Source organism: Paralichthys olivaceus, chromosome 17 (genome assembly GCF_024713975.1).
Source record: "Paralichthys olivaceus isolate ysfri-2021 chromosome 17, ASM2471397v2, whole genome shotgun sequence".
NCBI classification, from domain to species: domain Eukaryota; kingdom Metazoa; phylum Chordata; class Actinopteri; order Pleuronectiformes; family Paralichthyidae; genus Paralichthys; species Paralichthys olivaceus.
The window spans coordinates 10,301,233-10,317,500 of record NC_091109.1 but is presented as its reverse complement, the minus strand read 5'-3'; the positions used below and the strand labels follow the sequence as shown (position 1 = coordinate 10,317,500).

At 42.4% G+C, this 16,268-nt stretch overlaps 1 protein-coding gene across 1 annotated transcript in view; it reads left to right on the top strand.

Moving 5' to 3' along the window:
- The window catches only part of adarb2 (adenosine deaminase RNA specific B2 (inactive)), a 221,803-nt gene that overhangs the window by 176,535 nt on the left and 29,000 nt on the right, over positions 1 to 16,268 (top strand). Inside the window, exon 5 of the mRNA XM_069513099.1 lies at positions 13,631 to 13,745. Coding sequence (XP_069369200.1) covers positions 13,631 to 13,745 — 115 coding nt within the window. The remainder of the gene's footprint in view (positions 1 to 13,630; positions 13,746 to 16,268) is intronic.

Sequence of the window (16,268 nt, the reverse complement as noted above, 5' to 3'; positions counted from 1 at the left end):
TTGAGAAGAGACACCAACCAACACCATATCAAATGTGCAACATTAACATGAAAGTTAGAATGCTTAAGAAGCTTTTATCACCATGACAACGTACCGTAAAGCAGGTTTGAATGAACACAACCTTAAATAAGCAAATCAAATGTGCAAAGTCTGTGCAAAGAGTCATTTTAGAATATCCTGCTCAACGCTGCTCATTTCAGCTCAGTGAGAGTTTCTATCAGAGCGGAGGAAACAGGCTCAGAACTTGTTATGTTGAGTCCAGACACAAATACCTGAGAGTCGAGAGAAAATATCAGTTTGTTAAACACACACAATTTGGTGACGGTGGCTGCAGTTAGTTGGTGTCATGACCAGAGCTCTATCAAGTCTCCTGCTGTCAGCGCCTTCTGCCTCTTCCAGCATGTTTTACTAAACATAACAAATCCACATTGCTTGCTGCTCTTTTGACATCTTCTGCTCACTTTTGACTTTCTGCAGAGTTTTTACTCGGCGGTCAACCGGGGACAGTCAACATAAGTTCAGAGGCTCTTTCTCTCCAGAGAAATTTCGGAGGCTCTCAGGAGTTCAGTGCATGTCTGAAAGCAGCTACAGTAATAAAATACCTCAACCAACAATAACAAGTAACCAGTGAGATTTAAATTTAATCACAGTATCCTGTGATACTGATAACTGTTCTTTACATTATTCCACTAACTGCTGAGGGAATCCCCATCATCACTACTCAGGAATATATTGTAATTTCTTGGGATTTCTCACCATATTTTAAGTTTGATTTAAACCACAGAGGCAAATGATTGATGACACAAATTAGGTTATATATTTCTCCTGTTCATTAGTTTAAATAGAACGGTAATTGCTTTTAAAAGTGAGTTAACTCAAGGGTGGAAGAAATACACTGCCAATCATCTGCTGAAAACAAAAAACATATCCCGACAGCTCTGATGGAGCCGGTGTGTCTCATCCTCATCCTGAAAACAGCCTCTCCGTCACACATGATAGGTTTCACTGTACCAACTTGGAATCTACAGCACGTGTAACAGCTCACTTGACTAATGTGTTGAAAAACACTGCACATAGATTACCTTCCTGATTGATCCTGTCAACATTTAAATAATAAATGAAGTCGGTGCTGCTATGTGTAAGTTGCACACTGTCACTTATGTATCCTGCTGCTGTGTGACGGCTGCAGGTGTTTAACGAACCACTTGTCGGCAACAAACAGGAAAACAGCAGTGACATTTCCTCCTGGATTAAGTTCAGTAATATTTGTACTGGTGAGACTCATTGATCTCTTCTGTCACAGTCGTAATCGTTTAAAAGTTTATTTAAATTCACTATTCAAGATGCAGTCATAGAGAGAATATATTGTATTCCAGTATGGCTGCATGCTGTGACTTCAGAAATGTCATATTGATGTTTGAGATGCAAGACACAGAAGGGGTCCTATAGTTTGATCTTGTTGTGAACGTACGTCCTTTTAGGAGGAAACAAATCATTTAATCAAGCTTGGAAATCACTCTGATGAATTTGAAAGTTGATTATTGCTACCAAAAGAAATTCTAGAATCCTGTATTACAGAACCTAAATGTATTATGGTCTATTGGAAGGCTCCTTACTCCACAGTGGAAGACAGAGTTGGCAAGTCATAGCTCACTTGATCACTTGAAAATGAACGATAGCTGAACATATGTGATAAAATATTGGACACCTTATTAAAACTTTACGGATGAGTTGGAAACATATTTTGTTAAGAATCGGGACGCATGAAAGCTTGTGTAATTATAGACATTTGTGTGAAAGTGCGGCATGTAGCATGTATGTGCAGTAGTTTAGTGTGACATCTGGTGTGAGACGGAGCCAGAAAGTGTGTCTCAGGTTATCTCACCACACCTCCTGTCTGTGAGCTGACAGCTGTGGATATACAACTGTGAAATAATACAACAACACCTCAGTGATGGCATTAATGAGGTCTGGAGAAGGTGTCTATGTTGCAGTGCATGATACTGTTTAGAATGACAACACACACAGAAACACACACACTCCTGCAGGCATTTTCCCAGGAAACTGGAACACTATTTTGGCAAGAAATACTAAGAGCTTCCACAGAAATCTTCAGCATTGACAGCTTGGTTTTAGTGCCAGTGCTAAATCATGTCAGTGATCAAGTCGACAAGGCAAACAGAAGGAAATTCTCCAGTGTCTATCAGTGTTGAGTGTTTAGTGCCGTTCACGAGGGCTCGTCAGCGAGTGCAGAAGTGGCTAATAAACGTCACCCGCAGCCGTTCAATGCCACGATCTTAAATTATTCCTGACTACAGTGTGCGATGTCTGTATAAATATTTCCCTCCTGAATGACACAGCACAGTTGGATCCCTCAGTCGGTCTGTCTGCTGAATCACAGGCAGATTAATGGAAGTTGTTTGAACAGCCTTCAGGGGCCTTTGGAGTGGCCTCCTCCTCCACCCTCTCTTAGTCAGCTACGTACTGTGGATGATAGACTCTTGTTAAATCCTCATCGCTGACCCTCTCATTTTGCCCCATCTCTTTTCCTTGTGGCCTCTGAGTGCCTGCTCTCGCCCCCTCCTCCTCCTCCTTCTCCTCTTCCTCTCTCTCCCTCTTCTCTCTTGGTGGTAGGTCATATTATCTTTTCGCAGGAGTCCCTCTGCTGGCCTTTGGTGCATAATGTATAAAGCCGCTGGTGTGTGTTTTACACCGTGCCTGACATTATTAAGTCGTTTCAGGCATATCGCTGCTTTTATCTCCGCCGTGGAGGTTAATCAGAGGGGATTTATACCGAAACGACTCAGACGTTGTTGAACTGAACCTTTTTTTTCCCCTCTTTTTCTCTTTCACCTCTGCCTTGTGCATATTTTAAAGAAAGAATGTGGAGGGTGTTATTCTAGTCTTAAATGCAAACTGCTTAGTAAAGCAAATGTGTTGTAAAGTAATATTTTAAATCACAGAACTCAACAAATGCAAGAGATGCTGGTGTGTGAAGCATTAGGATTTCAAATCTTAAGATAAAAACACTTCACACTGCATGAAAAATGCAACATAATTGCATTTCTAATTACAGTAACCATTGCATGGTTTAATCGAATAAAAACGTGTAATGTGGGGGGTGGCGTATAGCTCACCTGGTCTGCGGCCCTTTGCTGCATGTCTTGCACCACAGACTCCCTCTGTCCAACCAAAGAGGATTTCAACAAAGATAAAAAGTGCTTCTGAACCAAATTATCAGCCCTACCTTTAAAATTGATTATTAGAAACATAAATGTAACAATTATCAATGAACACAATATTTGACTCTTTTTTTATGATTTGTGTTCATGAAAATTGAATCGGAACATTACTTCATGCAATCTTTCCAATGCAATAATCCATGTTCCAATACTTTTTCAATAGGGTGAGTCCCATCAGTCTATCGGACATTAGTTGGTTGATATTTAAATCAAACCTAATCATACTATGAAAAACAGAAACAGTTAATAAGATGGAGGCGAGCTTTATCTTAGTTATTTAGCATCTGAGCTAAACAAGGTTCCCAGTAGAAAGGCCAATAGCGATGAAACTTCTATTAAACATTAAGGAGAACCATAACAAATCAGAAACACTGTATTCATCTCCCATACTTTAATTAGTTTTATCATCCTGAATTTATGCAGATTGTGTTTGTACATCATTGGTCAACTGTTCTTTACCTTTAACTAACACAAACAAATAGTGGGGAGGGCATGCAGCTGGAATCAAATGCGGACTTTACTTTCTCTCAGTGGAAATGCAGCTAAAACTCCGTAGGACACTCTGTTTTTTTATAATTAAATTGTGTTGAATGTGAAGTAATGAGGTCAAACATGAATGAATTGAAAAATCGTAACTCTTCTACATGTCGACGAGGACACTTTCATCCCTGATCTCACCTGTGAGTGTGTCTCATATCTGACACTGCAGATTAACATTTGCCCCTGTGGCGAATGTCTGCTTTTAAAACCTCAATCAGTGGAATAAACAGTGCACGATACTGCCATCCTCTTGAGGCAGAGAAAAGTCATTCAGAGGGGAACTGGAGAGGACGGTTTCCAGGTGACAACAGCACCAAACATGGCGCCACAGATGGGCCAGGCCGTGATAGCGTCGATGTTGTCGAAACTGGCTGAGCTTGTTTGATCAGATGAAGAGAATTTAGACTGATAATGAGTTTTAGAGTCAGTCGCGCTTAACATCTGCGGTTGGTGGTTATGAATCAGTGGCTTCAGCTCGTTTTGGCTTGAATGTTGGGGTCTCATTTCCCAAATTAATGTTTGGATTTAGGCTTAAGAGCATTAGTGGCTTTGAGCAGATGTAACCAATCAGCAGGCATATGAAGTAAGCTGTGACCAAAGTTTGGGTGTTGCAGATTCATTTGAGTTTGATGTTTTCCGTGAATTACTGGGCGTGCTCTAAAACATATGTTCTCTGCACAGATAAAACATCTGTCTGTCACCACTTTTTTCTCGTGGCAGTGTTTTTTTTTTTTTTTTGTCTGAAAGTGTGACAGTGACAAGCTGACAGCCAGCTGCAGTTATTTCTACATGGTTTTTCTGATAGGAGTCTAACATGTGGGTATTTAAGTTGGCTTCTTTAACCATCAGCAGGCCAACATGGGGATACGTACCCAGTGTGATGTTTATCATGTTCATCCTATAGTCATTAGTCACCCTGGCAGTTTAGCATGCTGACAATAGATAGTTAGTGCTAACACAGCTTACAGCCGAGGCGGATAAAGATGGACGAAGCATCTCCACTTCCTTGTACTATCTGGAAATCCAAGCCAATAAGTCAAACAAGATATCAATAACAACAACTCTGCGCAGGGGGGTGTGAGGTCCTGTCAATGCTCGTGCTTGACCAATTGTGAGTCAGTCTCACTTGTCAATCATGGCATTTCACTCCCCGTTTTTACTGTATTTAGCACATACCTATTATCAATAAATACCATTTGAATTCAGTAGACCTGGATTTCTGTTTGGATCTGTTCCAAATTGCAAACATTCGTAAATATCAGTCCACTAACTTTGCCTGATTTTTGATAAATTATCTTTCTGGATCATTCCTGGATTCACTTTTTCCATGTCCCATCTGCCAACATGGAGAAGGTTTTCGACCTATACTGCAGCCAGCCACCATGGGGCATTTGACATCTTTCTACACAGTCTATGGACTGATGAGAAAGTTTCTGCAGGTATTTCTTTTGCACATATTTTGACCTGATGATGAGAGTCACCAGCAAAGATAACAATTCAGACTGAGGGGGACATGAAGGTTTGAACCAAATTTCATGACAATCTATCTCAATTTTATTGTCATGTCTCTCTCTGAAGGGAACAATGAATATCTCTACAGTGTGAACCAGCTGACCAGCCTCATGGCTACAAATGGAATAGTTTTTTCCAAGCTGGGGCCTTTTTATCGTGTATCTTTCTGCACAGATTGGATGTTTCCTTGCAGAAGAACTGGGCCACAGGGATTGATTGTTGCCCCAAGTGGAGAATGAGAAAGAAATAATGATCTGCTTCTATTTTTAGCATCATCACTAGGAAGTGGTGTCCTTGCTTTTTGGATGAGCCTGTCATCCATTGTGGTGGCTCATCCTTGACTCTGATCCTCACCACGTGTTCCAGGCTTATCATCTCGGTTCCCACCTTTTCAAGCCTAACGAGGATTCCCTGCTTGAGCTCTGCTTTGCTGTCGGAAACCTGTGGCGCGGCCTCCCGTCTCCTTCCACTCTCACCCGCACCGGGGAGAGTTGGTGGCGCGAGCTGTGGTGAAGACAGATCAATTGCACAATCTCTGCCACTCGCGCCCTCGCTGCCACTCCTTCATGTGGCTTTGTTCTCGCTCGCCAACATCAAGCATGTGGTTTGAAAGGGAAAAAACCTCTTTCATCCTTCTTATGATGACGACAGCCGTATGGTGCAGCCCAGCCACCTGATCTGACTGGCAAAGCCCCGCTGTTCAGGCAAAAGAATTTGATACACACACACACACACACACACACACACTGAGAGGAATCTGTTCCACAGGCTGCAGGGCCATCTGGCCATCACACGAGCAAAGGTTGAATGTAGTTCGAGGCAAGGAGCTGGAGGGTTTCACAGTGCTCTCCAAATTTGTGCACAATTCAACTTCTCTGGCTGACACTTTGTTGTGATCACGTGACACAGCAGCATCTTTTGCTGTCAGTAAAGGCGACACAACAGATCAAACGCTGAAAAACAGCACTGACATATATATTTGTTTCTTTCTTTTTTCTGTTCTCTTGTGGTAACCGATCTAGAGGACAGCAAGAATAGGAGCAAAATATTTTAGGAGTGATGCTACGTGTCATACGGGAACAAACAAGAGGGAAGTCTGTCTCGCTGTGAGGTGTCTAGCATTTTTTAGAATCTAAAAAGCCCCTAAAGGCAACGCCTCCACCACATGAATAGATATCTATTTTCAAAAGCCTCATGCTTGGTGGAGGGCGAGGGCTGGGGAGAAGGATGGGTGGGCTAGTGATGGTGGCGGCGGTGGTGAAGGGGGAAAGATATCTAGGCAGAAGGCAGACACTATTAAAACTCGGGAGAATGAATTGTTAAATACCTCTATAAAGAAATATAAGACATGACCCCGTTTTATGCTGCCTGGGCAGCTCTGCAGGCGGGTGATAAGGTGGTGAGGGTGGTGGGTCGAAGCGTGCATGTGTGTGCGCGTGTGTGTGTTTTTTCCTGAGGGTGGGTTAAAATCCAGCTCTCATCCACTCCCAACACGAGCAGTGATTTTCATCAAGGAGCGACATGTGAACATGCAGCTGCCTCAGTTTAACTCTCCATGTTTCTCCAGGTTAACTGAGGTACGATGTGTGGCAGCATGTGAAGAACATTATAGAAATCCTTAAAATACAACCAGTGATAAATCTGGAGTCATCGTTTCCCTTTGGGGCTTTGGCGCCAAAACGATAAATTATACAATTGGGCTTTTTTTTTTTCTGTCACAACAAACACACACACACGTTCACACTCGTACCATCACCTCTGCCTGCCTGCATGCACATACTTCTAGGTCAGGCAGCAGCAGAGAAAATTTCCCTGATGACATTTTGTGTTTCATGCACAATATCGATGCAAGAGAAAAGGCAGCGGGAGGATTGTTGGTGACATTCTGCGTTACCTTGGAGGGAGATGCCAAACTGTACACGTGCACAAGCAGTCGGGTAAAGGCAGTGGAGGGAAGACGAGGTAGCGAGGGAGCGGTGCATGGATGGATGGAAAGATAAAAAATAGGCCTGCAATGTGATGAAGATTCTTATCGTTGTTTTCTGCTCTCGCAGTTTCTCAAAAACATTTTTTTTACAACCAGAACCTAACAACATACCCAAAGCTTTGTACTCTCATCGTGTGTTTTTGTCTTTTAACTGAATATTCATGAATGTCAAGACTATGGATACACAAGCTCCTTAAACTCTGCAGCAGCTCCTCTCAGCTCTGTCTTTCAGCTTCTTGTTTTGGTTTTCCAGCAGCAGCCAGTTGAAAAGTTAGGGTGTGTCCCCCGCCCCTGTTTTTTATAGTTTATTGTACTGACCATAACAAGCATTGTTTTCATCAACTTGAGTTATCGTCACTTCACCTGGTTCACTGTGTGTGTGTGTGTGTGTGTGTGTGTGTGTGTGTGTGTGTGTGTGTGTGTGTGTGTGTGTGTGTGTGTGTGTGTGTTTACTTTCCTTCTTCAAATACAAGCCTTCCTTTTACCTTCTGCAGTTGAGCCAAATAAAGACCCCAGTCACAATCTGAGCCAATGCTTATGGGAAGCTCTGCTAGCCCAATCTTTCCCACACTCAATGACATGATGACGAGGTGTGTGTGTGTGTGTGTGTTGTATTTTTAAATATCCCAGTCACAAATTTGGCTGATATTACCTTCCTTGAATCTACCTGTGTGCATGAAAGGGGCTTTATAAATTAAATTGCCTTGTCTTTCCTCTTAACCTTAGTTTTTGTAGCTGGTAGTGAATTTGCATCTGATTCTTCATTCATCATTTTGGTAAAAGCAGATAAGTCCCATTGACACATCATCCATTATCTATACCGCTGTAAGGATTGCAATAGATTGGGTACATGTTGGATGGATCCCCAGCCCATTACAATGACAAACACCTGAAGCTGCTTGATTACTGCCAACATTTTCAGAAAAAGAGAAAACAGAAGCTCAGTTACAGCTCACACACCAAATAACACCAAGACAAAGACGAATCACATTTATGGATCAGAAGTTAGACAAGTTTTACATCATCATACCCACTTTCTCACCTCCGCCATTTATACAAATGAGATGTATCTCACTTGTTGGATCTGCTTTTCCCTGAGAACAGCTGATGTAAGTGTACCTGTAGCTGCCATTATCACTGACAGATGATGGACCCTGTTCACAGACATTGAGACAGATTATGGATGCATATGCATTTACATCATTTTGTGGCACATTCAAGTGTCTGTCTGTCTCGAAGCCTGCTCGCTGCATCCACACCTAATAGCCATCAGGTGTTAATGGGGGTCAAAGGCCAGTGGATCAGTTTTAATGTTGCTCTCTGCTTCTACATCCAGGCTGATTGGGGTGTTGCTGCGATAAACGTCACCTTCTGCAGCTGCAGCATTTACAAAATAACTGCTGCTGCTTTCTCTACCCTGAGGAGGCCCACAGGAATTGCTTAGTAAATTGGTCAGAACTAATGCAGGAACGACGGCAGGTGGGGTGAGTTACACAAGAGCCACATCCTACCTGAGACGTATTCCAACTGCAGCTATACATCAGTTACTTCAAACCAGTTTTGGGGACCAAATTCCCAGATGCAGCTGCTGTGGAGTAGCGTTAACCTTGATGCTCTTCCAGGAGGAAGCCAGCCAGCCTCACGCCGGCACCTCCCCTCGCTGTGCGGCACTGATGTTCTGTCTGAAGGAGGGAGCGAGATCCTTGGCCCCATTTTTCTGCCACATTAGGCCCACACTGAAAGGTGGCACTCTACTCCTCCACAGAGGGATGATGCTGCGCTGTATGTTGAGGAAAAATGAGGAGGAATGCAGCGAGAGTTTTACATTGAAAATCACGGCCTAATTTGCCAGGTGGTCAGCTGATGTAGATTATGTGGTTTGCTCACTGCATCTGACAGGAGGAGGAAATAACAGGCTCTGACTCACTGTTCGTCCTGGCACATCACTGCCCTGTACCACGGACCAGCATGAGACAGAAACGTGACAAGAGAGGAGGAGGAGGAAGATGAAGAGGAGGCTGGGTAGTTAAAGGGAAGGAGAAAGAATCAAAGGCAACAAGCGTCTGGAGTCAGATTTTAAAAGATGATAAGAGAAAAGGAGCAAATATGAACGGACAGAGAGGTGAAGGAGGAGAGGGAACAAAAGGAGAGGAGGAGGAGGCAGGATGGAGGAGGGAGGGACCAAAAGCTAGGCTGTTTGCCAGGGTCTATTCCACCTTTGCTCTCCAGGCCTTTCTGAGCTGGCCCCTTCCCTCACCTCGGTAATGTCATCAATGAAAAGGCCTTTAGGAGGGATGGAGGACTTGACTCCGGGTTGAGACTGTGACCGACACCAGCTGACGCTGCCAAGCCCAGCAGGATTCTGTTAGAATTAATTGGATGTCACTTTCAGGTACAAAGAACCAGGCTGGGTTTTTTTTTTTTTTTTACATTTTTGTTCCTCATGCTCCAGTTGAGGGGAAGACTGAGTGATCTGAAAACAAGGCTACTTTTTTTCTCCTTCCTCATCAGGAGGTTTTTACTTCAAAGGCACAAACCATTGATCAGTTATAGGGTTCTGTTGATTGCTGTTTGGATAAATCAATTAATAGTCTATTAGAATAAAAGTAAGAAGAAAATATGGAGGCGTGAAATGGGCTCAGAAACAAAGAAAGGAAATGCTTGGGTGACTTCCTCAGAGGACAGAGTTATTACATTTAAAATGATATGAATCAGACAAAAGCACAAAAAAGATCACATTTGAGCAGCTGCAGGTTTTCTATTTTTCTATTTCTTCCCATTCTCTTATACCCAATATACACTTTTAAGGGAATTTCTTCAGATATGGTTCAAAAATGGAATTGCTTAAAATGTTGTAATCATCCTGTACCACTGCACTTTACAGAAATTTGTTTTTTTCAATAGGGAAAATATTTTTTTCTGTAGTTATGTAAATATTCTGTTTTTTATTCTGTTGACTTTATATATTTATTTTATATATTTTTGATCTCTTCTCATCTACCTCATTCTGACCTGCTGTAACAAGGGAATATCCTTCTCCATCAAGTTTGATCTTATCTTATCATTTTATATCTAAGGTTATTCACCACCATCAGGACTCAGGAATAAAAGGAGAGACAGTGTCCATATTTACTTCAACTTCAAAGGTTGATGAGGTTGTAATTCTAGTTCAGTGATTGGAGACACAATCCACAGTTGTCCCTCTGTGAAAATATGTATTGAAAGTTAAAGTTAATAAAAACAGTACCTAACAAGGATCTGGATTTTGTCCCCCAACACTGAATGTGCATTTTGAGTGAAAAGTAAGAGCAGGAGGAATGATTTCATCAATAAAATCCTCTTATAATGTTCATGTGGGAACCTGACATGTCCTTTCAGAATACTACTTACTGATACGTGGCTTGTATATTATGAGGCAAACTGTGATTTGTGAATGTGGGCTATAGAAATAAAGTGTAATCGATTGATCAATGATGATTTCTGGATTTATTAAGGTTTATGTTAAAAAGTTACAGAGTGGACTCCTGTGGGCTGAATATCCATAATTAAACAGTCCTGGAACTGACTATGGCCCTAATTCAGAAGCTTGACAGTGTGATATCCTGGTGGAGTCATACACCCTTGCTAAAAGCTTTTATAGCATCTCCAAACAGTGAAAGAGTTTTCCTTTTTGTTGATGCATGTCAGGGTCTACTATTATGAATACCGCAAATAATTTCATCGTAATTTAGAGGGATGCTCGGGGAGGGCATTCCAAGGCTAACACCCTAGTTCACTGTTTTAAAGAAAGTGAGATAAAATCCTGGATCTGCTCCAAATTTTAATGGGTTCCTCCTTCGGTCATGGCCTACCCATTCACAAGATTTCACGGACATCGGTTGAGAGAAGTCAGACAGACAGAAACACAGAGGCAGTCGGCAATGAAAGTACGACCTCGTGGCAAAGGTAACTGTTAAAGCTGTTCAGACTGTAACAAAGCGCACAGTAAATGCATCTCATCGGTCTTTTTAAAAGTTTATTCTGTGATATTTTATAGCATCATTCATTTTTATTCTAACAACCCTTTTGTCAGCCGTCACCGTTTGCTGTGTCTTCGTGACATGAATTGACTCTTGAGCCTGGACACTGATGTGGAGAGTGTATCCGACTGCTTTCTGTCCCTGTCACTGCGACATGAGCCGGACTCACTTCAGGGCTCAACAACAAACATGCTGATAGACAAAGATTATTCAAGCATAAGATAAACACCATCATATGAAAGTTCAGAGGATGAGTTGTCTGCACTTCCTGTCCTTTTATAGCCACTTCCGTCTCAGAGGTGAGCTGACATTTAGCTGCATTAATGCTTGATGATGGAAACTCTGAGTAAACTCTGAGGACTTTTCACAATTTCCGTTTCTCCAAATAAAAAAAGCTTCCGGCTGACACCAGTGTCTGAGCCACAATATGTGCGTGTGCATGCATACACATGGACAGACACAACACCACCCATCGCACAAGCTGTGAGCACCTCCACCGCCAGCCCCAACTGTGAGAGCGTTCAACAGACTGACGAGGGCTCTAATGTGCAATATGCTCGCTAATTCAGCCGATCTCTCCTCTGTGTGTCTTTTTTTCACCCTTAATCTCTCTCTCTCTTTTTCTCTCTCCCTCTCACACTCAATGCGTCTGTCACTGTGGCATCTGTGGATGTCCTTTTAGCTACCGGGGGCTCAATCTGTCCAAAAACACCCACCCTGCTGCCACTCTTGTGCCATCTCCCAGTGATCCACTTATTTTCTACGGCTGAAATAATGGCCGCTCTGAGACTAAGCCCTTAATTACCACTAGAGGAAAGAGCATTAAAGGTCGGGAGGGGTGCGGATGTCATCCATCAGCATCTGTTGAACAGTGTGAGATAGTGGATATCTGGTGAGAGGTGTTGGCACAACTGAAGAGATGGACAGCTATAACAAACACAAATACTTACTACTCGGTAATGCTTGACTTGAAGTGTTAATATCTATGAGAAGATCTATGAGGTTTTAAGAACTGAAAATCACCTTTAGTGAGGAAGGCAGAGAAAGTCTGCAGATAATCCAGAGGTTCTCACTCTGACACCTGTGTTCACACATTCACCTCCTCTGGAGTAAGTGAGAAGAGTCTCTGGAGTTCAGTGCATGTCTGAAAGCAGCACAAGTCCCTCTGCTGATTGGTTGTTTACTGAGTGACACATGCCAGGCCAATACAAATGTCAGTCAGTATTGAAATGAGCCAAACAGAGGGTTGGATTCAGACTAAAACAATCTGGTGTATCAGAAAAAATCTACTTAAGTCAGTGTTCTTTACTATTTCTATCCCTACTAGGACTGTGCAGTGATATATTATCTGATATTCAATGATTTTGCAGTGTTTCCCCCCCACTTGTCTTTCTTGTAGTTGTTTAGTAACACAATGACCACTTAGTGATGTGTTTCTATTATTAGTTTTGCAATATTGTTTGATATTAATTTGTAGTGTGGTTCCATGTGGGCTGTGCCATGGGCGTAGCTCAGGGTGGTTTCTTTTTTGACATCACAAAAATAAGGAAGTTCCGATGGTTTGTTTTCAGTTACAGTTTCTCAATACAAGCTCTGTGCATTTCTCTGATGATTAAGTGTTTTGATATTTTCGCAGTATAAATATACTGGAGCACCAAGACTCTACAGGTTTGTTCGTTTTTTTACAGTGACAGTTGAACCTCATGGTCGAATCATCTCAGAGGAAACTTGTGAGCAGTAGTTCATCAATAAATTCAGGGTTAAATAGGAAACAGTTTTTCCACAGTGTAATCTAATCTGATTCATATATTATTTCTGTCTACTGTTTTAAACATCTTATACATGTTTGCCCATCCTGTTTCCTTCTTTGTTGTGTCCATCTTTGCACAGCAAACAGGCTGAAAGTCAGTGCTTCACTGTGTTGGCAAATTGTTTCAACAAAAGACAACAATCACGACTGTAAAGGGAAAAGATAACAGATAGATTCATAACCAAAACAGTCAAAGCTTTAAGCTATTTTGATTTAGTCACAACTCAATATTTGATGGTAGTACACGGCAGGTAATATTTCTGACAGTATGCCATGACTTAAACCATATCCATGTCTTTGATTTTGTGAAGCTAAAGTGTTTACTCAACAAAATGTATTCTAATATTGAAAACATCATAAAAACGATGTATAACAAATCACCTTGGACCTTCGGGTTAATCGCCCAAAAACTCTCATTGTTACCTGAACGGATTAGAAAAAACAGCAAAATAAAAACCTGTGAGGTCAGCCTCCACAGATTGTGTCTCATAAAAATTAAGGGTGCAATTGTGTTTTGCAGGACTTTGCCGATTCGATATTCCACTTGGTGAGGGAGAAGTACCGGTCGCTGGTGGGCGGCTGCAGTCCTGCGCACGCACGACACAAATCCCTGGCAGGCATCGTAATGACCCAAGGTATGGCAAATTTCATTGACTTTTATATATGACTTTGAATTATTGAAGTGATGCAATATAGAGAGAGGGGGTAAAAAAAAAAGAGACACAGAGGGAGGACGAGAAATGGGAAGGAATCCTAGATTGAGAGAGAAACGATAAACTGAGGGTAGGAAGAGAAAGAGAGTTTCCTCTCCATGCTGAAGCTCGTGCAGGGGAGTATATCTTCCTGATGAATTATTGACTATTCAGAGTCTCTGAGGAGAATGAGACATGGTTGTGAGTGTCACTCATCCCCACTGCATGCTGGACTTGCTGTGCTCAGGCTGCTTTGACAGGAGTTCCAGATGCCACAGAGGGAATCTTAACTAGATCATCTTAAAACTTAATCTGAAACCCGACTGAGTGACACGCTGGAGGAACAGTAAGGAAGAGGAGGAGGTAGAAGCTTTTCACTGGTGCTCTCCTGCCGCTTGAAACAATGACTTATTGCAAAGCATTCATCTTTCAAGCTTTCATTTATCTTTCATGTGTGGTGTTTGTTGCACATTACGTCAGGGCCTCCCACACACACACACACACAAGTCCACACTTAAAGCACACAATGGCCCGTGCTAAATGTGTAAACCCCAAATCACACACTCCACTCCTCTCTTAACACAATATACTTATACGAATGTTCGCACAATCCCACATATGCCCACATAGATTTTTTTTTGTTCAAACTGTGCAACATTAGAACTCAGATTTACAGTTAAGGTGAGATAGATCTAAAACCATCAGCTTGGTGTCAGTTGGATGGGTGCAGACCTCGATTTTGATATTATGCACCTTTCAGGCCCGGGAGTGCAGCTTGTCTGAATGTTGTATTACTTTAGTGCCTCAAATATAAAAAGTAAAAATACAAGTATTTCAATTGAAATGTTAAACCTGCAAACTTAACTGAGCTATAACAGTTAGTCTGTCCAAAGACAGGCACCAGGAATCATGGGATTATATCTAACAAGAACTGAGTCACCTGTCTGAACCATACAGGCAGAAGTTCTGCGAGAGCAGGAGGTTTCAAGGGCAAGAGCTGCTAGTAGCGTTTGTAGTGTTTGGTTGGTTGGTTGGTAGGTGCGATGGGCTAACAGCTGAGAGTGACACAACATGCTGGTAGATGGTTGTATTGATGGTACCATGGGACCATCTCTGCAAAGCACCTGCTACTGTTGCTCTCTGAGACTGACACACAGCTTCATGTTGAAACCATTATCTTTTATCTTAGATACAACAGATCAAAGACGTAAATCATGCATGGAAAAGATTTCCAACACCAGACTGGCTGCTTATTAGTGGTTGTTTGTAAGATTAGTAGGAAGATGGACTGAGTGAACCATGATGCTGCCTATCAAGCCATATGTCTATCTGAAGCATCAATTCAGGGGTAAAGTATCATCAAAATCCCATGAACCATATTGTAAATAAAAAGCTTCAGCAGCAATAAAAGATAAAAACACATACATGATGATGATGACATTACTTTGTGGGATGGACATAACATAAGACTGGCCATACAGGACAAGTGTAGTGTTGGGACACACACACACATGCACATGGAGGAGTCTTATCTTCCTGTGTGGCTGCAGGCTGTGGGGCTGCAGGGGTCAGTGAGGAGGGATTGGTATCTCTGCAGTCTTTGGAGTGCTGCAGCTCATCAGTTTAGACTTCAGTGAGACCAGCGCTCATCCTGACCTAATCCAATCCCTCTCCTCTCCCCTGCCTCCCAGTAATTGCTTCTGTTTGTTTATTAATAGCAGGCGTTATCTTCAAAGATCCAGATGTGGGGCTGCCAAGTGTTCGCAGTGAGGCGGAGGTGGTGTGGTGGCCAATGTCAGTGCAGTCAGACAACAAAACTTGACAGGGACACTGGGGAGTCCTGCCCCCCCCCCCACTCCCACCCACCAACTCCTTCTCTTTCTTTCTGTCTTTCCCTGTGTGTTTCATGCCTCAGCTCTCGCCTCATGAATATTAATCAGGGTACGTCTTTGAAACGTAGACAGGCGGCAAAACCCCAATCCACCTAAACCCTTCCACCCACCGAGACAGTTGAAGCCCCAACCTGAGCAAGATTAGCCTCGCCACCAGCCTGAGAGTTTGTGAGGCGCACGCCAAAGTAAACCAGCACACATCGTCAAATACTGTGGAAAATCTCATTTGAATTGATCTGAGATAGCACTGGGTGTCTGGAGATGGTAAACAATGTACAGATGTGCTCAGAGACATGAAAAATCAGGAACGGCCACATGAAATGTTGGCCCACCCCTCCTCTATTTCTTCCTTTTTTTACTTATTTGTCGGACGGGACCAGAGAACCTCCTTCTGAGGCTTTTTATTGGGACTCTGAGTGGGAGGAAATACCACAGGGACTCAAAGAAAGAGATGAGAGCAAAGGGTTTAAAACAAGTTGATTACAAATGGCAGTTAAGCTATGGTTCTTAGTCTGCATATCCATTTTTCAAATAGGGATTCTTCTCTTCTCTTTATCTGTTCTTCCGGCTGCTG